The sequence below is a fragment of the Phasianus colchicus genome, chromosome 9, assembly GCF_987193195.1.
Source record: "Phasianus colchicus chromosome 9, bPhaCol1.hap1.1, whole genome shotgun sequence".
In the NCBI taxonomy this organism is placed as follows: domain Eukaryota; kingdom Metazoa; phylum Chordata; class Aves; order Galliformes; family Phasianidae; genus Phasianus; species Phasianus colchicus.
This window is the reverse complement of record NC_143444.1, coordinates 21,676,557-21,701,962: the sequence shown is the minus strand read 5'-3', so window position 1 is coordinate 21,701,962 and position 25,406 is coordinate 21,676,557. Positions and strand designations below refer to the sequence as shown.

The 25,406-nt window shown below is 36.7% G+C and overlaps 1 protein-coding gene across 1 annotated transcript in view; it reads left to right on the top strand.

The window, feature by feature from the left end:
• Positions 1-25,406, top strand: part of AK5 (adenylate kinase 5) — an 86,408-nt gene that overhangs the window by 33,995 nt on the left and 27,007 nt on the right. Inside the window, exons 7-8 of the mRNA XM_031600668.2 lie at positions 9,496-9,586; positions 15,945-16,021. Of these exons, the coding sequence (XP_031456528.1) occupies positions 9,496-9,586; positions 15,945-16,021 (168 nt within the window). The remainder of the gene's footprint in view (positions 1-9,495; positions 9,587-15,944; positions 16,022-25,406) is intronic.

The following is a 25,406-nucleotide window of genomic DNA, read 5'->3' as shown; positions in this document are numbered from 1 at the left end:
GAGCTTAGTATCAAATGAATTGATTCTAACCATCACACAACCTAATAGTAAGCTTGTTCTACTCATATGATTTGCATCTTAATATTCTTTTCACTACTGAATGTATTCAAAATAAAGACTAAACTGTTTATACCCATTCACATTGCTACTTTTCAAAAAATCTTGGCAATATAAGAAACAGATAATTTAGAATTCATCTTATACATCTCATTTCATATAACGTCCTTTATCTCAGAAGCATGCAGAAATACCCATTTTCACTTTGAATTGCTTTCACAGTGCTTCCCTAAGCTTGCACTGAAGTTTTGCAATTGTTTTCAATTGTTATTGCTTTCAATTGCTAACATAAACATGCATTAATTCATAGTTATAATTGTACAGCTGTTTGTCAAGTATTTATTAGCACAAAATACAATTAAGGATTTCTCCCAAAGCCTAAACTGCATCCAACCCTATCCTGTTTTTCAGGGTCCATAAGCATGCCAGAGCTCATGCCATTTCTGGATAACATGAACCATTTTAATAATAATTTTATTAATAACAATTTTAATAATAAAGGAAAAGAAATCAAAAGCAAAGGATAATTTTTAAATGTTATAAATAGCCATTATTTCCTGTCAGCATTTGAATTGAAGTCAGTACTATAACAATAGCGAAGGCTAAAGGGAAGAGATGCCTTTCATGAACTCTGAGATGAAATACAACAGAAACAGACTCTATTCTCAGATAACGCTTCTGATTCTGTGGTTTGCTGCCCATGTTTTTTTCTGAGTCCCAGTAGAAATGAATATCACTGCACAGCTGAGTGACTGAAATTATTCTACTTAAACAGTTTTAAAGAAACAGCCAGGAAAAAAAAAAAAAGCCCTTAGAAAATGAAAAGTTAGAGGCTTCACAGATAGTCCTTCATCTGCCATTTCACCAGATGACAGTGACATCAACTACAGTGTAAGAAACTCCATGATGTAGTATCATCCAACAGAAAAATACAGCAGTGGTAAAGTAGCTGTACTGACAGTGAATGCTATCCAGAAGCCATTGTAGAAGACCCAAAGCTGTCACGGTTTTATGTTTTTTGGTTTTCAGTGTTCCACATCAAAACATCATGTACTGGAATTAAAGTGTTGATGCTCCAATTCCAGGTACCTATCCCTATACATTACAGAAGTCATGGGATCTGACCCTTCCGGGTGGGGCGGTCTCTTACTGCCTGGCAGTGGGTGCTGGAGGTGCTTTCCTAGCCATTCCAAGCTTTTCAGGTTTGACTCTGTCTCAGGAACTGTCTCTCCTATCTTATTTGATTTATTAGTCTAAATTTCAATTAGATTGTATTATATTGTGCTATCTTGCATTCCAATATCATAGTTAGTAAAACAAGTTTTTCTCCATAGATTGTTGCCACTGTTTTTTTCCTCCCTTCCTTCCTTCCCATTTTGTGGGGCCACGGGGCAGTGGGGGTGAGCAGGGGCCTACTGCCCCCTGTCACAGGCATAAATCCCTGTCACAGGTATAGATTGATCTAGTTAACTCCGTGATTAATTTTTACAAAGAGGAAGGCAGTAGATGCTCCTTTAGTACATCAAAAGTTATAATTTTCTGTCTAAACCAAAGAAAGAGAGAGTTGTGATGTATAAATGATGTATAAATACACTGTATAGGTCACTTGGCTTGTTTTTTCTGCAATAAGCTATATCGCAATCTATTAACCTATGGTATTATATCTCAAGTGCTAGAGTTTTGTATTATATATTTCTGTATGCTATAATTCACTTAGTTCAAATGACTGCCCCCCAAAAGATAAGAAATTACATTAGAAAGACTCAAATGAAGCCTACATAATTTTTCATCTTTCTCTGTTGGCTTACCCTATAGCCAGATTAACATGCTTTTCTTGCCAGTATCTCTTCACAGACTTCATTTTCCTACCCGAAGTAAGTGAGCTGCTCTAGTTTTCTAATTTGTGTTTTCTGTTTCCTTGATCAAAGCAGTGGCCATTCTGCCTGCTACCTTGTTGACAAGGCATCTCTCACATTTGTCACGTTGTCTTTCTCACTTTTAAATTCATGATATTAATTACTGTTTCCCTACAATTGTTTCATTTCATAGCCTCTGAGTCATAAGCTTTTGAAAAGCCAAATTATGTCATTCAGGTCCACTTTGTCCACTTTTCTAGTTATGGTATTTAAAAAAAAATGCTTTCAACCTACATAATCGTGTGGGATTTTGTTCCACATTCATTTTCAAAAAATGCATACAATATGGAAGAATGTCACATTCCATGATGATTAAAACAGTCGTTTGCCTTTATTTCCATAGCTTGCCAGCTTTTATTTATGAATCAAATAGTCTCCTTAGTGCTCTGAAACAACATGCTCCAATAATTTAGACAACTAAACAGAACTTTCTGGTACAGAAATTAAAATAGCAGTAGGCTCGCTTCTTGCTGCAGGAAACAAATTCACGTCCTTCCTGAGGCAGCACAATCGGAAGCTGGTTTTACAAGCCAATCCTAAACTCAAACTGACATTTGCCCATTATCCCAAATTTGGTACAAGTCATGTTCCTAGAGACAAACAATAACACTTGATCAAAATGTAATGCTCTTCAACTCAAGAACAATAGGGAAAGACTTACAGTCAATAATTCCAATGATTTTATGATGTTGATTGGTATAGAGATCACCACTGGAAATGCTGTTTATCCTAGATCAGAATTTATTTACACACACAGGAAACATTTGGCTGAGAAGTAGCTTTTTCTTTTTTCTTCCAAGGAAAAGTTAGTAACATTCAAATGTTCTACAGTTCTTGCAATCTGAAATTCCACCTGGAATCATAGAATCACAGAATGGCTTGAGTTGGAAGGGGCCTCAAAGTTCCAACCCTGCTGCCCTGGACAGCATTGCCAACCACTAAATCAGATACTAACTAGCTTGCCCCATCCAGCAAGGCCTTGAACAACTCTGGATCAAACCATCTATACTTCCCAATGTTTTGGGAAGTGACACCTACAAACTTCAAGAAATTTCACCAATTAAATACAGATTTAACATATTAAAAAACTTTATCAGCTAATTTTTAGGCTTATGGTAGATCCCATGCTTGTCCTCGGATTGAGTCTATTTCTCATATTTTAGTATGCAGTTGAGATTAAGGAGGACTTCTCATGTTAGCTTTCATTTGGTAGCATCTCTTCTTAGAAAGATCTGACAACGTGCAGGCAAAAAATTATATTTTGATAATAGCAGTTTTGAGATTATTTAATGCAGAAAGACCAGTCTGCAGTATTTTAGTAGTTTCATTCAGAATCTCTGCTACAAAAGCCAACAGAAGAAATGCTGTTGATCTTGAAAGGGAAATATTTGAGGCATTTAGCAGCAATACCAATGCTTTTCACTGAAGCAAAGTATCATTGGAAGAAGATACGTTTCTGGGAAGGAACGTATTTTATTTCTCTGAATTTTTTTGAAATTTGTTTTAATCGCCTTATGTGATTTACAGTTGTTGAGTATATGACTTTTTCTAGGAAATCACATATTTGTAATAAGAGCTATTTTTCTGAGCTGGGGGCTGTGGGAATGGGAACACTGAAGTATTTGTCTAAAGCAGCATGGGAGGTATTTGGAGAAGAGTCAAGTGATTCTAGATCTTCCTGTAATGTCACTGAGATGTACATACCAAACCGCCAACAACAGCTGCTGTTGACTGGGCTTCACACAACTTGTTTGTACAGCTCTGGCCTTTTTCTAGGTTTCAAAATACTGCAGAATAATGCAGAATTTACAGTATCACTATGAAATCCTGTACTGTAAGAGGTAAAAAAAAGAGTACTTTATATTAAGAAATAACAAGTTATTAATGCTGTGGAAATTTGGACAGCATTTGACCACACTTGAATCTGTAATCCAGTTTGTCCCTTCCTTTAGGGTTAGGTGCAGTACAGCACCTAACCCTAAAAGTACAATTACTTTTAGTAAAAAGTAAAAATACAATTTTCTTCTAGACCCAGTGGAGGCAAAACTAAGGTTTTTCTTAGTTCAACCCTCAGGCTGAATGTTTTCCTGAGTTCTATAGAGACACAGTAACACGGAGCATCTCCTAACTCAGACTTTTATTCAGTTTTCCATTCAAGCTCTTCAGTAGCAGACTGTCTTTATGCTGGACAACACTGTTTGGTCTTTTTGAGCACTATTTGCCTCTATAAGGGCAGTTTCCTTTAAATTAAATAAGTAGTGAAAATTACTACAATAGTGCATGATGCAAAAATAATTTCAGAAATAAAGCAGCAATAGCTTTGCTTTTCACATAACAGTGACTAGCAATCATACCACTACTGGTTAAAAAAATATAAGTAAATAACGAGCCACTGCTCAAGTATCTGCTCAAACATAAAAATGAATAGAAGTCACAATGGTGCACAACATAATCACAGCAAAAAGACAGGATTTCTCCCTTTTTTCCTGTCTATCAAAAACCATTACTCTGAATAAACCTGTAAAGATAGGATATTATTCCTGCTAATTGTTAATTGTCTTCAAATAAGACGTACCATTTACTTGGCATTCTGCTGTTCCATATTATACACATGGATCCTGGCTTCGCATAATTTTACTGTGAAAGCAATTGAACTGTCAGAACATCTCACACTTTTCGTGTGCCATAGCACTACACTCTCAAGTTTAGCTTGGAATATTGGAAATTCAATTTAAGAACAATAAAACTAAAGACTGCCTTTTGTAGTACTTGCAGTGTTTATGTACAGCCAAGTCACACAACAGTCAAGTCATCATTCTCATTGCCCATCTGGAAGCCCCTCCAGTTCAGCAGCTGGGGATTCCAGCCCAGCACATGGCATCCTAAAGCAATCACTTCTGAACCAAACATCAAGATGTGATGTCACCTCCAGACTTACGTGCCTGTGCATACATATATGTAATTATACTCTATGACTAACCAGCACAACTTGAGTCCTGTTTTCTTAACTGTTCACTAAAAATCTCCCTTCTGAGTTTGCTTTAACTGAGAAAAAATCCACTTTCTAACTAATATTATGACTGTACGTGAGGATATGTCTTAAAAGAACAACTCAAACTACCTGGATCTTTTGTTTTTTTTTCCTCTCCTGACCAACACTAACCACATTGATCAGAGGCTTGTCACTCTGTACTCACTCCTGCTCTTGAAGACATGTGATGAATAGCTCCCTACTGGGGCAAGATCAAGAAGAGTACACATGAATACTATCTTACTTGCAGCAGCTAGGTTTAATAATAAGATCACTAGTACCTTGAAATGTTTAATATTTTCAAGTACTTCTTCAAGTAACATAATACATGTTCCAAGGACTGAGAAAAAGCTCAGGCATGTATGAATTGTATTTTTGTTGGAGAGGTTGCCTGCCTATAAGACAATCCAATAAAGCATTCATCATCCAACTCCTGAAATTCTTTTTGAGGTGGATGGGAATATTGCCACAGAGCAATTAGCATGATGTTATTATTTTAATTGGAACATGGCTTATTTTCTTCTCACCGACATCTGTCATGTTCTAAAATAGAACAGATTTTCATCTACTGTCACAAATGTTATTTAACTACCTTGATTTGTTTTATGTTTTCCCAATTTCTAACATTATTTGAAAGTGCACAAACCAGAATTGCCTGCAACTAGTTTTCCTCTACTGCAATATGAAAGGCTGTTATGATCTTCCTCTTTTTTTCAGGGGGGGGGGGGGGGGGCTGTTATTTCAATAAACTGTCACTTCTGGTGAATCAGTCCACAGGAGCCAGTGACATACTGAATGGAATGGCTTTGCCTTCGCATACCAGTACTACCAAGGCTTAACCCCTGGTAACCTGTAAACTTTTTTCTTTAGCTCAACACTATTTATCCTTGACTAGTGCAACTCACAGCATTCAACAGCTCTGACAGTTTTCCTGGGAGGCTCCTTCTGATGGCCTGGATTTAGAAACACTAACCATTTAGGCTCTGAGAGCAGCATATACAAACCTCTTTTCCTAGACCAGTTATTTAAAATCTAGATGTAAATGTAAACTACCAAATGTATTCTACCAAATAATAGTATTTCTGTGATAGGATTGCTAGCTTTGTTTTGAAAGGAATGGGAAGAAGAGGTTGTACAACAATACTGAAATGATGGAGACAGGTAGAGAAAGCCTCTCATACTGTCCTTAATCACAGGGAGATACATCTTGGAAGCAAGACCGCTCTGTAGAAGTGATGTGGAGATTGCTACCCTGCAGCTCCTACCTGTGTGTGTGTGTTAGTATGGAGAAAATACTTCTCTAGGTTCTTATCAAGTACAGTCACTGAACATGCTTTGGAAATTTTTCAGAAAAATCCTGTTGGCTCAGATTTTTGGCCAGGTCTTTAAAACAGATGTGATTCTCCTGTCCTCTGAGCCCCTCCCTCCTTTCCTGCCCCAGCATAACATATAGGTACAGAAACCTCATTAGTGCCTTATCGAGGGGAAAACTTGTAGACTGAAACCAGACTTCAAACTCCATCGACTTCACAGAGAAGAAAGAAAAGCCATCCATAAAGATCCCAGTAGATAATTTTTTTTTTTTTTTTTCTGCGAAGAGCTGTGTTTTGAAGCAGGTAGGATTTTGTTTTCAGTAAGGAAATCAACCTATTGATTTAGACATGTTCCATTAAAAATAAAGAGTTTTGCTGCTGTTTGTTCTTTGTGAATAGTGTTGTTTGAGTACCTTTTATGTTTTATTCAGGGCTCCAATAATTATCAAAGGATTTCATTTTAAAATGTTTAGCAAGTCAATGAAGTACAGAACTCACACGGTTACTTATTTTCTTTCAAAAACATTTTTTCTGTGAAAGCTACCTTGCCTTCCTGTGGCTTGGGGTATTACAATTCTTATTTTGCAAGCAGAAAAATGAGCCTATGTGCAAGCTTCAAATAATTGGTTTTCTTTAGGTCACAATATAGGATTTCATTACAAAGCTCAGATTTTAAAAAGTGCTGGTGCACAGCTGGTGTTCTTTGAATGGGGAAGTTGACGTTTCAAGTTCTAGGAACCTTCGGAACATACTGAGATTGATCATACTTTTTTTCATGGTGAACTGAATTACTCAAAGGAATGCTACTAATGAGAAAGTAAGCCAGTCATCTCTTCAAGTGTGATGTGACCTACACAGTAAGGATCAAACAACCTGATTACAATGTACTGGGTTTTGTGCCTATACATACCAACAGATGTTATACGACTTATCTTCCCTAGCATATTTAACAAAATGCATGGTTGGTTTTTGTTTTTTTTTTTTAAACTGAGAAGAGACAAATGCATACCCCCGTGCTTCCTTAGAGAAAGCCAGTACAAAAGAATTCACAGAGATGATACCATTATGAAAGAGGAAATTCTTAAGATGCACTTTCTGCATTGACAATAAATTGCCCAACAGCAGCTTAACATTTCACTTAAGACCTCTTCTTCCACAGTTTTTACACAAAAGATGAAATCCAATAGGAAAATGCAAGCAAGTTTAAATAAGCAATAACACTTTGTGCTTCAATTAACACTAAACAAGATGGCAAAACTCCTCCTCAAAATTAGGTATATGTCTGTCCAGACAGGTGGACAACCATGCTTCATCACAAGATGAACTTTCTGAATGGTCCTCGGGGTCAGAGCCACAAAATCAATTTAAAAAAGCAATCTGAAAATTCCATATATTGACAATAAAAGCAGGCTCATCTATGATAGAAACAACTTGTTGGGCTGAGCTAAGCATAGATCTAGTAAGATATTAAAGATTCAAAACAGAGCTAGTACCCGTTTGAGTACTTAGGTTTTGAGAGTTAAGCCTGTTGGCAGCAAATGTTTTATAACAGTTGTCTCTCTCTAATATACTCTGGCTTCCCACAAATTTCTATTTTCTTTCATTCACACACCTCTAGTCTGTAGAATCAGTCTTTGTCTCTTTAATGTTCTTTCCATATTTTTTGGACTATTTCTGACATCTACCACTCTAAATAATAACTCCAATAATAATAATCTGAATCCTGGGCCGATCTGTTTCCAGATTTACCTTGAGATGCGGTGGAAAATTCTGTAAGAAAGCAAATTTGACTAGCCAGTGACAGACCAGCTTAATTAAGTAGTATAGATACCACATAAGTCATCATAAAATATAATGAAAAGACTGATGCTGGTTTGACGATGGTGGGTGTTAATAAGTAGATGATAGAGATACTGAATTGTGTATCTATTGTGCCATACTTTGTAATAGGTATTGGGAAAAATACTTAATGCCTATGAAGATTCTAATGGGGTATGAATTTGAATTTCTCTCTCCAGAGCCTTTCCTTGTCTGTGTTTTTTTTTTTTTTTTTTTTTTTTTTTAAACCATGAGACAGATAGGTACGGGTGAGATATCTGAAAAGGTGCTCAACAATTTCAGACTTGGAAGAATGAATGCACCAAAGTTCACCAATCTGCAACCAGTAACATGATGCTTTTTGCCCCCTTCATTTCTTCATCTTAAGATATGTTACACTAAAGATACAAAGTGCCTGAAAATAGCAACTCTTATACAGGGGGCATGCATGAATGAGAGGCATCTCACATGGCATTATTTGGTTGCTCCAGTTACAGGAGGTTATGGGATTCCCCTTTCCCATAGTCATGTAACTGGCCTCAGTTTCAAGAAATAAGAAAAATTTAAAAGCAAGAGTAATAAAAAGTACTTAGTTTTTCCTCCAGTAAAGCTCAGCAAACAATGAATGAATTTTGTTAAATATTTTAAGGAAAAAAAAAACTAACAAACCAGAAAAAAAGCCCAAACTGACAAACAGTGTCACCTGGCCACGAGAACACCTACTGAAAGGAGAGAGCTGAAAGAATACTTGGGAGATACAGCATCAGACTACCAAGAGACAGGATAAATGAAAAGAATTCAAAATTTAAATTAATTCAATTAATTATTTGTCATTTTCTCCCTAATTTATAACTAAGCCAGTACACTCTGTGCTAGAGCTAAAGCAAGGAAAGCTTTCTTTTCTATATAACAGATGCGCTTTCAAAAATACTTCACCTTTGCATGAGAATTTTGCATAACTACTTGAAAACACACATATTACACAAATTGCTGCCTGATAATTCAGAGGTTCCTGAAACTTTTTTTTCTTGTAAATCATACATAGTTAATTGCACTACCTCTGAAAAGAGGTGAAAATAAATGGTCACTACACTGTCTTTTTTTTTTTTTTCTCCATTATCTAAAACGTGTAAAAGACATTACAAGTATTGCTTTTTTGCTTTGAAATTTCATTTTCTGAGACCTAGTTAATTTTACTATAGTTTGTTCCCGACAAGGAACTGGAAATTGACAAAATGGTTTAGTCAAAATTAAGATGAATATTAGATTCCTAATGAATTAAGAAGGCTTGAGATTACACACTGATGATCAGCCAAGTAGTGAGTAGAATCTGATTGCCACCTTCTCTTTTTCTTAATAGTTTGATGCAGACAGAGATGAAGAAGAAGTGTTCTCTGATATAAGTTCAGCAGTTGACAATAAGCTATTTGCTAACAAAGAGGCTGCAGCAGGTGAGTTAATGCAAGATTAAAGAACCACATTTTTTCTACTGCATCTGACAATGGTGGGACACTTTCTTCATATTCCTCAGGTACAAGTATATGTATTGTAGCAAAATATTTGCCCAATTCAAATATCTCCACAACCAAGAGTAAATCTCTTTACACTTGGTAACCTCATACAACCCAGCTATCATCCTGCTTTTCTACAAGCTCACTTCAGTGGATTATCTATAGTACCTTATACAACTATATCATTAATAAAAAATTGTATATGTTGATTGATTCCAATTGCCAGATACATCTGTTTGAATTACAGATGATATCTCAATGTCACCTGAAAGCCTTAGAGATTAACGATCGTACATCCTCCCTAAAAATTGGTACTAATTTGGAAACTGTGTGCAAGCATAAGACAGCAGAGTTTCTTCTTCTTTTTTTTTTTTTTTTTTTTTTAAATAAGGTTTATTGCTACTATTACTTTTATTATTTGTGCTTACTGAGGCTTGAACATCCTCAGAGAAAAAGCCTGTGGGGTACAAAGAACTGGAAAAAAAAGACAAGAAGAAACAGCAGCTGAAAATCAAAGCATTAAAAATCCATGACAACTGTCAGAAATATTTTGTTTGAGGCTTACAGGAAAGTGTTTCTTGGTAACTTCACAACTTTTCCTACAGATAGCATGTCTGGCCTCCTCCAAGTAGATTTTGAGGGTTATATAGGTAGATGTCAGAAATGTTGTCTTGCAAAAGAGCACACACAAAAGAGAAAAGAAATTGTAGGCAAAATGCTTTTTTGTAAAATATACTTGTGTTATTATTAAAATATTATATGATTTTCTCTACTACATCCATCTATGTGATCTCTAAGGGAAAACTCATCTACCTTAAATTGACAGACAAGATAGCTTCAGTCATTTGCATTCATGAACAATCATCTGAGATCTACCAAGGTGCTTTTTTTGACAAAGGGGAGATTACTTCTTATGTACTAACAGGACACGTGTGAAGAGTAGTTGCTTTAGGCAGAAAGATTAGCTCATATTTTGATGATGTGAAAATGGGTTCCAAGCTAGTCAACCTACAAAGCCCACCCAGAAAGCTGATTTTGATGATGTTCAAAAAGAGATAAAAAGTAATCATCAATGAAGGGTGAAAAAGATTGAGAAAAGTGCATTACCTAACCTACAGGTTTCTAGTGGTAATCTGCAAGATATGATGAACAGGAAATTAAAGGCCACTAGTTCTCTCTGTTAAGCAGCACACATACCTTTTTGTACAAGCCTTTTTCCTAGAGAGAAAAGGTTGATTGCAAAGCTAAAATGACATTCCCACTGTGTAGAATTATTAACAATTATTAATTGTTAATTGATAATTAACTAGAGATTTCCTAATAAAATATGCTACACATTCAACGACAATAAGAGGAAAGACATGACATAAGGGCGTTACACTGACAAACAGAATGGCAAAAGCTAAACTATTTCCACTAGACTGTGATGTCAGTTCCTTGGAAGTCTGATCTGCTTAAGTCCTTACCAAGCAGGAGACAGAAACCATGCCACAATCATTTAGTTAGTTCTCAAGCTAAGCATCAATAATGGTTAAAAGATTCAAAGCAGGATTTCTAGTATGAGACCAGGTATCTAATTTCTAAAGGACAATTTCAGAATTCTCTTAATTACTTTCTGTCTTTTAATCCTTTTGATTCCTGGTAGCTAATGGAGACATAATATAATATTTTAATATATCTGCATCACTTTAATTCATATTCTGGTAAGAACTAGTTGAAACCACGTAAGAATATACACTGAAAGAAAACAACTGTTTTTATGGATTACAATACAATTTTTCTCATTGTGGCTTCCTATGACATATTAAGACTGTTGCTAATAGCAACAACCTGACATGAAATTCAACACAGTAAGGTTGCATTAAAATTGGTATTAGAAGCACCTTACTGAGCCAAATAACATTGTAATCATTCTAATGCTAATCAGTCCTTTAGTAAATCATTTGTATTCTATCACACCGAGAATTTATCTTCCAATCATGTCTTTGATCAAGGGCTTACATATCACATATATTAACTAAGTTATTAGTGCTTCAGAGCATGCTCCATAACATAAAAAGACATTTCACAGGATAATCTTAACTTATGATAGCATTAGACAATGCAAATACTGTAGTTATTAGAACACAAGTATGGGAATATTAGAGCCAGTGAACCATACTGACTACTACTGCTACTAGGACCTCATGTAAGTAACAGATTTAAGCAAGGATTGGAAATACACTAACTGATTTGCCAAATCACAAATGGTTCAAGGAGCATAATTACTTTACATGATGGCACATAGCTAGCTTGTAATGAGAAGTTAAATCAACTGCTGTTAAATATAGACAGTTCAGTTCAATTAAGCTTTGTAAAAATTAATTTAGTGAACTGTGAAAAAACAATGCCTGATGTTCGTATTTGTGAAAACTTAGGAGTGAATATGCTGTTGGAGAAAGTGACACACAGTTTCAGAGCACTGACAGATTTTCTGGGACAAGAGACATTTATGACTACTACGGCTCTGGGTTCTGGGGTACATTTTCTTTTGGTAGGAGGCACACAGCAGCCCATAACAACCATATCCTCTTAGTTTAACATTACCAATCCTGTACAATTCCATTTGGGTGTAAGAAGCAATCAGGAAACACAGCAACAAATTCAGAAGTACAATCTTGCGGTGAATGAAGCAACTGAGCAGCATCCTACACCCCTCCTGAGGGCAGGGGATGTATTCTCCCTGCCTTTCAGACCTGGCAGGGCAGTGCCTGTCAGTACACCCTGGTACAACTGCAGACACTCACTAATTCAGCTGTTCTTCCACTGCTGTCTTTCTACATCTTGTTGGGTTCCTAGCAAGAGAAATCTTTATGAATGATACCTTCAGTGTCAAATGCAAAACAGCAAAAAAAAAAAAAAGGGAGTGCATTTTAGCTAATGTGCTGTTTCTTTTTCAGTGGCCCCCTTCTCCCTGGAGAGTTGATTATTCAGTTAACAGGGATTTAATAAAAACTTCCAACTGATTCATTTTTTAATTGTGCTGTACTGTACATAATAAAATCCTCTGTTTTTTCCCTAAGGAAAACACGGAGCACATAATTACCAGGTTGGCCTTACATCCACTTTATTCATGCACTGAAACTGGGGAAGTGTATTTCAAGTCACAAACCTGTCTTTTCAGATCAGACGCTTGCAAGTTATTGCTCTCCGGCAGTGGAGCTTTCATGCATTTTATTTATTGTTAACTGTTGAGTTTCCTCTTTCAAAAAACCGATAGTGGCTCATCATTTGTGATCACTTCATACAAGCACACAAAAGCTCTAAATTAATCGCAGCTGAGGTTATTATATGTAATGGAACATCCATCCAAAAGGAATTAGGACACCTTGGACTACAATACTTTCCTCTTAGTGCTAAACAAGTGTTGAGGCTTTTTTCATAGCCTAGTTTCCAGTCTATGAAACTATCAAAGGAAAAACAACTTACACAGAAAGCACAACGAAACTTACTTCTGATCATCTGTTTTGTTGCAGGACTGCAAGATCTGCAGCATGCAGACTCATTTAAAACCACAGGGGGTGTTCACTTAGAAAGGCTTTAACAAAGCCTCTTCTTAGCCAGCATTTTCTGTTTCTCCTTTGTTGGCCACTACATAAGCTTTTGCTGAGCTGAGTTTTGAGTTATCCACTTTTCCTAACATTCTCCTCTCAGCCTTAGTCTTGGCAGTAGTTTTGTCTTTGGACTGGAGTCTTCCAATTTGTTGCCAAGAGGCTATCTGGTACACTTATGCTGCCACTTGTAGCACTGGTTGGCTAGTGAGCCTGCTTTCCTCCCATCAAAGCCTTGTTAACTCAACAAAATATAGTCCATCCAACAAAAAAACTGAGCTGGAAGGCAGCAAGCAATTCATGCTTACACATACGGGAGTATCGCAGGCATGTCCCCCCTCTGCTTTATCTTGCCCTGGGAGCCATTTGCTTCAATGCATTTCTGTTAGGATTGCATTTTGGCAGGTTGAGTGGAATGGGACATTCTATACTCTGGTCAGTGACAAATGGTTATGGTTTTCGTTAGATTTCATTAAACCAGGAAAGAAGAGACATATTTTCAAGTTTCCTGACCTTCCTTGATATTCTCTGGAAGAGTTATGCTTCCCCAAGGAAATCGGTGTCCTAGTTCAAGAAACAGTCCCTTAAGATGCTTGACAACATTAAAATTGTATAACCATTATGGCTTTTGTCACTTAAGATACATTATGTATGAGTACTCATTTTCAGCCTGATCATTTAAGTCTCCAGCATCATATTTCATATTAACTTTCCTAGCTGGGGACGCATACCACTCGTGGTAGCTACGTGGCAGTTAATCAAATACTTGCACATAAGTGCTTTTAAGAGTGATTGATGAGTTCAGGTAAGCCAGTACTAGTAGCAGTTCTGTCTTACTTAAATCATATTATCAACAATGATAATATTAAGAGCAAGGTGCCAGCTGTGTAAAATAAATCAAAAAATTAAGCTTCTCTTGGTAGCTGTAATTCTATTTGCTTGCATATATCTTTTACAGACAGGTATTTTCAGAAGATCATAAAGTGTATATGCCAGAGAATGTGCTGCCTATGTATACGCAGCAATCAATGATAGAAAAATATTACCCCTTTCTATTTTGTTTTTGGGTTTTCTGTAACAATCTGTTGAAGTATATATGAACATTAGGAGGGGAAAAAGAAATAAAGCACCAGCAGATGGTATGTCCAAGACTTTCCTTTGTGTCTCTTACTTAGTCTGAATAGTTGCATCAAAGATGAATTTGGCAGCAGTTCTAATATGGATTGCAAATCAGGACACTCTAGAATCATCTCTGTCAAGGAGTTACAGCTTTAAGTCAGAATGACATCCAGTTTTTCTTTGCTGTTTTCTGTCATAGTGATGTTTAGCTCACCATTTAATCATAGAATCATTTGTGTTGGAAGGGACCTCTAAAGGCCATCTAGTCCAACTCCCTAGCAATGAGCAGACACACCCATGGCTCAATCAGGTGCTCAGAGCCAGGTCCAGCCTGACCTTGAGTGTCTCCAAGGACAGGACATCCACCACATTTCTGGGCAACCTGTTCCAGTGCATCACTACCCTTATCTTAAAAAAAAACCATTATCGTATCCAATCTAAATCTTCTCCGTTTTAGTCTGAAGTGTTTTCCCCTTGTCCCATCACAATAAACCCCTTTTTTTTTTTTTTTTTTTAAATACAGACCTCTTTTTCGATACTGAAAGGCTGCTATCAGGTCTCCATGGACCCTTCTTCAGGCAATCTACATACACAGCACTAAGCACACCCTGTATACATACCCCTTGGTGCTCCCTGTTGCTTCCTTTGGGAAGACAAGTGACTGGGCTCACCTGTGGCTGCAATGTTTTGAACCATGTATGCCCTTACAGTATTTTCTTACATAGTTTCAATAATGCTGTGAAATATTCTCCTGTAGTCACATGCCTATTTTTCAGTGTGAATACTTTTAGGACTTGGTTTAAGGCTGCATATCTGGAAAGCACAGGAGACTGTTTTCTTTCTCCCTGCCCAGGAGTGAGATAATCTAAATGAGGTGGTGATTCCATAAAACGATGGTGATGTCCATGCTATATCTTTGCTATACTTAGAAGAATGTTGAAGAATCTTTGCTTAGTCGTCACCACCCACCCACATGACTCCTCAAAATCCCTAGCCTGATTTTCTGTTATCCTGCACCTTCAGCTTAAACTAATTTTATAAAGCTCAGCCAGCCCAAGACTTCTCAGCAACTGAACTTTGTCATTCCCAGTGGAAGAGGCTCACAACTTGCTAAACCTGACACAAGGGTAAGGGACAGAGTCACACTGTCATTTAGGAAAGGGATGGGAGAGGAACAAGGACTGTTGCTGCCGGAAGCATGCTGCTTTGGCTCCCATCAGCATCTCTCCAGATCCATATCTGCTAATCACTAATTAGTATTTCCTTTCTCTTTCCAAACTGTGACTCATGTACTCCAAGTTAAGATTCTTATGTCAGTTTTACAATTGCAAGTCACAGCACACAGAACACCTTGTCCAAAAAATTTACAATTTTCACTGTTTAGTGTAACCATTACTGAAGATTTGTGGAAGCTTTTTTGAAGGCTTGTTAACAGAATACATTTCATTCAGGTATTTTTAGCACATATGAATGATTCTTTGGATCAAAGTTCTTGCATACATAGAGACAATTGGAAATACTACAGAGTCCTATCACATGAATTGAAGATTTTCAACATTTCTGAAGTCTAATTTTCTTTCCTATTTTAGGGACAAATGAACTTGATTGCAATCTGATTATGGATTCTGGAGATACTGCTTATACAGAATTTGACTTTGAAGACCAGGTAATTTTATATATATATGATCTCTTTCTAGACAATTTTCTAGATTATGTATATTCTGTGCTATACAATTTGAGCAGAGTGGCTGATCTCTGAACTTTAAGCATAGCTTAGCATAAGTGCTTTTAAGGGCAATAAGTAAATTTGTGATCCACAAAGGTTGCTTTCTGATTATGAGAAAAGAATGAATATTTATTAAGATCTTATATTTCCCATTACTATACACTGCTGACGTTCCTTCATGAAATTTAAAGTGTTGCCAAATGATTGTTGGAGTGCACTGCAAGACTACTCTATATTTAAGAACAGGGGATAATACAATTTTGAAAAAAGAGGAATGAAATTACAAAATACAAAATAACTAAAACCAAGCACTCTTCCCTTGAAAAAGTCTACATAAAATCGGGAAAAAAAAACAACTCAAAACTTACAGTGTGTTGAAACCAGCTTTTCTACCAATTCCATTCCTTCCACAGCCAAAAACTAAGTTTTTTTTTTTTTTATATACATACATACATATATATATGTATATATAACTTCCTCATATATAGCAAGAAAAAAAGTAGGCAGAAAAGAGTATCATATCCCAAGGTATATGTAAAAAAAAAGAATAGAGAATCCAGCAAAGGGCCACTAAGATGGTTAATGAACTAGAGCATTTCTCCTAGGAGGAAAGGTTGAGAGAGGTGGTACTGTTCATCCTGTAGAAGGCTCAGAGGAAATTTCTTCAGTGTGTACAAAAGTCTGAAAGAGGGGATACAGATACAACAGAGACAGGCTCTCATCAGTGGTGTCCAGTGCCAGGACAGTAGGTGAAGTGCACAAATTGGAACACAGAAGGTTCAGTCCGAACATCAGAAAACAGTTTTTCTGTGAGGATGGCTGGGCACTGGAGCCTTCCAATCCTTGCAATCTCAACCATTTGGTGATTCTGTGGCCAATCAAAAATACAGATCTGTACTAGAATTAAAATAAAACTGCATGAGTGTTAAGTATGGCTTGGATACTATGTTAAGAGTAAGTGTTGCTTTAACAGCACAGAAACAATATTATAGACTGACTATAATATTAAAGACTGGCTTAATTAAGAAGAATTCCTTTTTAAAGCCATCTGCCTATCACACTGCTAAGGGTGATGGTTTTGTAGGTTTGGGGCTCTGGCTTTCAATTTTTGACTACTTTTGCATTTTCTTAACAAACGCCACCAAGATTTTTAAACAACTTGACAAATAATTTTATTTTGTGTTTCTGTTACCATTTGTCAAAGTGTTCTCCTACACTTTCCCCATTATTTGGGAACAGTAACTTTTCTTGTGAAATTTTAAAGCAAGTGACAAAATTAGGACCAAGAAAACTGCATTTTCATCCACTATCATCCATCCATTCATCAGTTTCCTTTCACTGTATTCTCACCTGCAACATATTGCATATTCTAGCCCTATTGATTCTTTTTAATTTACGATCCTTCTACTGCATGTTTTGGCTCAGTTATTTCAGTTTGGCTTTTTGTCAATTAGGTAGCATGCCTTTGTCTCCTAATCCTGATTTAAATCCTATTCTTTCATAAATCCTTCATGAAACATTCTCTATCCCAGGAAAGTTTGGATTATGCTGACATTAAATCTGGCATATTCAATGGCGAAGCCTTGTAGTAGATTATGAATTCGTAAGAAATTATACTCTTGTTTCATAATGTTTGAAATGTGTTACAACAACATGAACAAGGAATTTTTATAGTTACAAGATAACATTAACGGATACAGATATGAAAATTGTGCTAATTTATAGTTTCCAGCTATATGTTTCCCTGATGATACACTGCACAGTCCTTAAAAGCACTGAAGAGGTTGTATGTTGTTCTTACATGAGGCCAAAGAGGACGACAATGATGGGACCTTGTTATCTTCATCAATAGCAATTATTCTTTCTGCCAGACGTGGCTGTTAGATTTTTTTTGTTATTTTATCAGACCTGCACATCATCATTCTGGAAAGAGTGTAGTACCATTATTAAGCAGAGAAGGAGAAATTAAGTAAACGGTGCTAAAAACCTTTCAGTCATGAAGAGATAGGCAAATATGAAGTAGCATAATGATAATAGTCATCTTCATCTGAAAGTAGAAATAATTGATACTTACTAATGACTTAAAATATGTAAATATTTGTATTATTAATACTTTATACCCAGTTAATATGAGCTGTTTTATACAAATACTTAGAAAACATAAAGGAGAAAGCAATCACAAACATGCCAGTAGGATCTAAATTTTGATATGATACAAAGAAATATTCTATACAGGAGAAGAGAAGGGAGAAATTACCATGGAGTCATCCCAGTTACCCAGTGTAAAAAACAAAATTAGAAATTATTCTCAGGAAGAAAAGATCAATAACTCAATTCAGGAGTGAAGAACTGCTTACACTCAAAACTTAAGCTCGTTTTGATTGTGGCAGTGATTTAATACTCCAGCTATTTACCACATGCTGTTTACGAATTGTGTGAAGCATCAACAACCTTTACAATGAGAATTTCAAGCAGGAAAGGAATGCTTGTCTGGATACAAATGTGTCATGCAGTGATGTTATTGAATAGGAAATCTGTCATGAGAATGTGGGGGCGAAAAAGGCTTGTTCCTAAGCAACCTTACACAGCTGAGCTGCTAAAAATGTTTTTTTTAGCAGAACATCTTGGTAGTCACTGAACAAGAGGAGCTGGAGGTTACAGCAGTACACAGCATGTACTGAAGGCTAAGACATTGCTGGGGATGAGTAGCACTCAACATAATTGAAGCAGGTGTACACAGTTACCTTTGCATTTATTTATTCTTGGAATAAGGTAGGAAAATCTGCAGTGTAAACTAAGCCAATGAAGAATCACCTGAATTCTTCAGACATACACAACTTCCAAAGTAACCTTTCTTGCTAGCAGGCAGGAACAAGGCCAACAAGTGGTGTGGTTCCACCTGCCTACACACTCATCACCTCAACGAGGAGTGCTCCAAAACACAGGCAAGTGCTTTGAGAAACGCTCTGTACCTATCGCTGAAACAGTGCAAAGCAGTACTACTGCAAGTTAAGATCTTACTTTTCTTGAAGAGAGCGTAGGGGACATTGAACATTCACCTATAAAATATATAATACATAGCTCAAGCTTTTTCTGAGTTATTTTTCAATTGAATTCATGTAACAATTGAAAACAATGTGATTATTTCCCGCTGACTATTCATGAATGCTTCAGGAACCGAATGCTTGTAGTCATTCATTCCCTACAGCACTATAAGGTAAGAGGGAAATACTGAATTTTTATTTTTTTATTTTTTAAATAAAAGCCAATCATTTCAAATCACTAATAACTATTTTTCTTTTTCTTCTCAGATCAATAGCAGGCAAATACTCTATTAAAGAATGAATAAGCTAGCTATTTAGAATGACAGACCAAAAACAGTCTTTAAAAAAAAAAAAAAGGCCATCAGTACTTCTTGGTGAGAATGCCTTGTAGAAGAACCTACCAAAGTTTCACATGGTCGTGCTCTCCTTAGCCTTTGTTGGAACAGCAATTATACCACTCACGACTCAATTAAAAATCAAAGTACAGTAAGCTGATAAGTCTCAGATATTTTCATGTGTACTAAGACTCAGGAAATATTCTTTTAGCCACTCATTTTTGGGTGCTACATCATAGCTTCTAAAGGGCTAGGCTTTACAGAATATTCTCAGTTTACAGCACTTGTTGTTGTGACAATTCTCTGTTTGGTCTAATAACAATCACCTTTCATTGCTGGAATGCTCTCAAGTGTGATACAGGTTCTCACTGCTCACCATGGCATTCTTTTATATTTGTCATTCAATTGCTCAGCTTTGCCAGAGAGACTGTTAATATAACACCACTTATTTCCAGCGATCAGACAAGCCTTATCTTTAAGAATTGGGTTTTTAATTAGAAACCTACCATTTGGCATATTTTGAGTGCATTCAGGCTAAGAGGGAGTATTGAAAAATTGGCTTCAGTGAATCCTATCAAAGACTTACAGAACAAAAGAGCATCCAATTATTTTCTTGTGAAAACAACGCTTTCGAGACAGCCTTAGCTAGTCTGAGGAATACTTAAACTAATTAATGAAGAGGTTACATGACTGTGAAGCAAATACATCCCTGAACAAGTCATTATTAAACTGATACCTATAAGATGTAATAACAGCTGGTAAGCTTCAAGTTAATTCTTTTAAAATATACTTAGCTTCTTCTAAGGTTTTTGTTGAATCATACAATGGCTTGGTTTGGAAGAGAAGTATATCTCAGATCTGCAAAACATGAACACGTTTTTTTTTTTTTGCCTCAATGGAAACTACAAGTTCATAACCAAAGTATTTCTTCCATACCTTCCAGTGTTAGACCACGCTTCGGTAAATGCAGCAGCATATGCAAAGAAAAGATTGCCTACCCCCACCCCACTCTGGTATGTCAAAAATCTAGGAAAAGTAGATGTAAAAAAGCCTGAAAGATAATAAAGAACTTTCTGATCAGCAGTGATAAGCAATCTATTGAATTAAGTAAATTGCATAGCCCAATCTTTGCTGCAAATACAGAATGTTTTATAATTAGAAAATGTGACAGCTCACTTGAAAAGCAACAAGCAAAACCAAAGTTTAATGGAGGGAAAAAAGGCCCTCAAAGAGATTTACTCTCATGATGAGAGGAAACAAGCTCTCGATTAAAAGTTGTTGCCATGCAGTGACAATTCTGCTTGCAGCTTGCTGTCACTTCCCAGAGCACATATACAAATCCGGGCTGCTGGGAACAGAAAGCTTTGGTCACACTGAAGAAAAGCAGACTCTGTTGCTACCAAGACTATAACAATATTTCCAGCCTGACTGACTATCAGAGCACAAAACCTAAATTCAGGGGTGATGAAAACACCCTAGAAGCTTATGCAGAAGCAAAAATCAAATATTCCTAAAATGGATGAGCAACAGCACATTTGAAGCTCATTTTAATTAAAACATTCTGGATTAAACCAGAACGTCATCGTGCAGCATTCACTATGTTTTGTACCAGCATTTTGATTCCATTTTCTCTGCATCTTGAATACCCAACCCAAGATACAGTTACAGTGCTCCAAGCAGTTCCATTAATACATGACAAAGAGCAAATGGCACATCCACATTAGCAGGGGTCATTTTGATTGGTACTGCTGCATTTCAAAATTGGGCAAACACTGATGAAATTATTTAAAACAGCCAGACCTACAGTATACTATATTAATCATCTGCTTTCTCTTTGAGAATATAGGGAACATCTGGTATAACAGCAGCTTTATTCATATGTATAATACTGCACTAATCATTGCACATCTGAGTAAAATGATCATAAGTATCTAGAAACCCTCTGGGTTTCTAATGTTGAATATCAGCTGTGTGTATTTCTCTTTACTAGTAGACAGAGGAATCAAGTTGAATTACATCTTGTTTTACAGAGAAGCTGTTTAAAAACTGGAGTGTGGCACAGAAAAGAAAATGGACTCTGGAAAACTTAGAGGACAATTGAGAAACTCTGTCCTTCAATGTTTGTTTTTGATAAAGAGCAGAGAAAGGCAGAGTCTAATCTTTAGGGATATCTACAAAACAGTGATAATGCAAAAGCATCCAGAGAGATGAAAGAGCTGGACAGGCAGGCCTAACTACAGAGAAAAGATGCTTAATAGAAATGTACTGAAGTCAATGAACAATCTGTTCAGTTCAAGTTGTCATGGAAACTACCCTATTAAATGTTAAAAAAAAAATCAGCTTTAGAAACAAAGTATTACTGTTTGCCTGTTACAAAGTGCTCCCTTAATAAGCTCAAACTAAGTGTATTTCGTGCTTCTGTATCATTTGGTTAGCTTGGTGATTTTGAAAGACAGAAACCTTCATGCCGCACTGTACTAAAGGCACAAGAAAAAAAGCCAAGCACTTGCTTTTCCCCCTGTGCAAACCATAGCAAAATTGGCAAGAAATATTGCCATGAATTCAATTTGCATTTAATCTGGAAATAGTTGTTCTTCCTTTTGAAGAAATTTAGCTTTACTTTCTGATGCTGCATGTGTTCTGGAGTGTGGCATATGCATCTGCTCAGGACAGATGAAATCTTTGTGTCTCCGTTTCTTTTCTGCATTTGAACCCAAAGCAGTTCCCTGCCACTGTGGTCAGACAGGGCATGGCTACCCCTCAGTGAGGACAGGGTTACAAGGAGGGTGAGCTCATGTGAGTTACTGGAGATTTAAACACATTGACAGCATTGTTCAAGATGTGCCACATTTATGCTCTACTGAATACTTCTGCAGCAACTCAGGCAGCTCTGTGACTTGCGCAAGATGCCTGTAGAACAAGGCATTACAGTTTACCATATTTCACCCGCATTTTCCTGGAAATAGCATCAGGATAACATACCTTTTTTTCCTCATACTAGCTTGCTTCTGCTGGCAAATCTAGGGGCCTTCTCCTTCCACGCACAAACAACTTTGCAGCTGAATTTATGAGTGCTACCCATTACATGCCTACCTTTACATTTCACATTGCTCCTAAAGCTGATAAAGAAACAAACAGATGTTTCTAAATTCTCCTATATTTAGGCACATCAGTCAGGGCTGTGGGCAGGTTCTGTTCACGTCATCCAGCACCCCAGGAGACCTCCACCAAAGCCCTTCCTTCAAAGTATTTCAGCAGCAATTCCTGTGCTTTAAAGCATTGAAGCAGCAGCACATTTTTTTTTTGTAGAAAATACTTACTAATCTCATTTTTACTTTTGTGTTTTAAATTGCAGTGATTACAAGGATTCTATTTTGCTTTAATGGATCAGAACTGCTCTTTAAATAACTTATTTGCATTATTTTGAAGCAGCAGAATGGCTTCCCTGGGTACAGAAGCAATACTTAGAAATCCTCAGTGTACCCTCTTGAAACCATGTATTTCCTATTTAGTTTATTTTTTTCTCCTTATGTACCCAATGATTATGCAGTCATCTTTAGTAATTTGGGCTTACATACTGGTTGTAAAAAGGAAGAACTGACCTATTTTTACAGTTCCTTCATAATAGAGCATCTTGGATCTTTGGAGTTCTTAAAGTTAAAATTCTTCTCAACAGATTAGTTCTTTATGAATTCTGTAGAAAATTCTTTTTTAAAGCTATAAAGTACCTAATAAAACATAAATGGTTGTTCCAATAAACCTACAACAGGTCTGGTCAAAACTTCAGCTGGTCTCAAAGGTTTTTGACAGAGAAAAAAAATTGAGCACAGCTGTCAACTTATATCTCAGTAGCAGCAAATCATAGATTCGAGGCCACAGGCTGCTCTTATTTTACAACACCCTGTTCACGTCCTTCTCCATGCCAAGTTCTTCCAGACAACACTCTACTTCCATATTTTAAAAGGTCTGTTCTCATTAGCTACACTTCCTGGGTCTACATTTCTTCCCTCTTTCTCCCTGCTGTAATTCTGCATGCTGTGTGTCTGTGCATACATCTGCTTTTCTGTAAATGGCAGATGTAACGAAGGCATAGCAACACTCACTGCCTCCAGACCTGATCACCTGCCACACAAGGGAAAGATGCCTGCTAACTTTTGCAGTGCTATCCTGAAATAAAACTGCCTCTCCCCCACCACGCAGTACTGAATTATGACTGCCAGTTTGAAGAACAGAGCTTTATAGCGAAATGTATTACTGTGCATCTTGGACAAGTGCTGCAGCAGGTGACACTGTGTGTGGGTTAGAAAAAACTTAGCAGGGAGCAAGAGAAAAGACATTTCTGAGCATACTGCCTGTTGTAGACATCGCTAGCAAAGGACAAATACTTTCATCTTAAAGAATGATACAAAGGAAATGAAAACGAAGTGTCCTCAGAAAACTCAGGAGATTACAAATGAAAGGCATGTTCTGCCCTCTGCTCTTTGCTGTCTTTGTTCTTAAAAGACAGTTTGAATTGCTGCAACATTTTTAAGTCTAAAGACAAGTTACTTTTTACAGCTTACCTCACCTGTCTTGGAGTTTCATTTTCATAAAGTAATAGAGCTGATGCTAACAAAATAAATGAGTGGTAAAGATGATGAATGCAATCAGAAGTATAACATCTAGTAGTTTATCTGTGGAAATTAACTCATGAAGTTTTAGTTCTTCCAAAAGAAGCAATTACTGAATTCCACTTCATATGTTTCTTGACAAAGCATTTATATATTTGTATCACAATCTTACTGGAAATTTGAGATTTGTCCTCTAAACTAAAAAGCAAATAGAACTGCCTTCCAGCTCTGCAGATAGTGCCAACAGTGTGCAGTGTGAGAGACCCTTTTGTTAGCAGTGTCATTAGCAGCCTGGGAGTAGGAGCTGAGCAGCACTGAGGATGCAGTTGAAATGCATTGGAAGGTTTCCTGCCATACTTTTCCCTGCTGCAGTGGCCTAATGTAAATTTAAGCTCCCCCATGGGAGCCTTAAGTGCCCCAAGGAGCATAAATACTCCACACATAGAAGGATCATTTTAAGAGTGATGGCAAGATACAGAAAAGAACCATGCTAAAAGAAAAAAAAGTAATAATTTCTGGGAATAACTTTGCAGGTACAGGGAACTTTCGTAACAATAGACCTACTGAAGAGTAACAAACCTGTATGCAATACAGTATTTTAAAATGTGCAATAGATAATAACTATGCACAGAAAACGTGGGCACCAAGTGTTGCCATTGCATTCAATTCACAAAGACACATTGAAAAAGCCTCAGTTCTTCAAGTCAGATTTTCAACCCAAATTCAGAGTCCAGTTTACCAGAATACTCTCACACTGCTCTGATAATGCCAAGTGCTGCTACCTTCCTGGAAACTGTGTTCTCACCCTAAACCCTAGGTTTGCCCTTTTAAAGTTCATTACTGTGATTCTTTTTTCTATCATGATTGTGTCCAGAAATCAATATGAAGCTAATACATTTTTCTTGCCTAATAATCACACATATTTTATGTCTTGCATGTTCTTTAAATCAAGATATATATGATCTCAGTTTGCAGGTGGAAATCAATTTGTTTTAACATTACTGATAGGTATTATAAGGTTTATTTTACGAGGAAGGTAGCATAGAAATGCTTGTCTTTGCTAAAATCCCAGAGGCAAAAGGGAAACACATTCTGTAGATGTTATTACAAAAAACTATTTGGTCTGCACTTCCTGGTTGCATGCACGACAAACAAACAAAAATCACCTCAGATAACATTAGCACTGTTCTCTCTTAATTACTATTCATCTCTGTTGCCACAAGTAACTCCACTCCAATGAGCAGTATGAACTGTGTAAGAAAATACACCTTTGGGGGAAGAAAAACCTCGAAGTTGGGATGTATTCATACTGTATCTCATTTACACACATTCATTA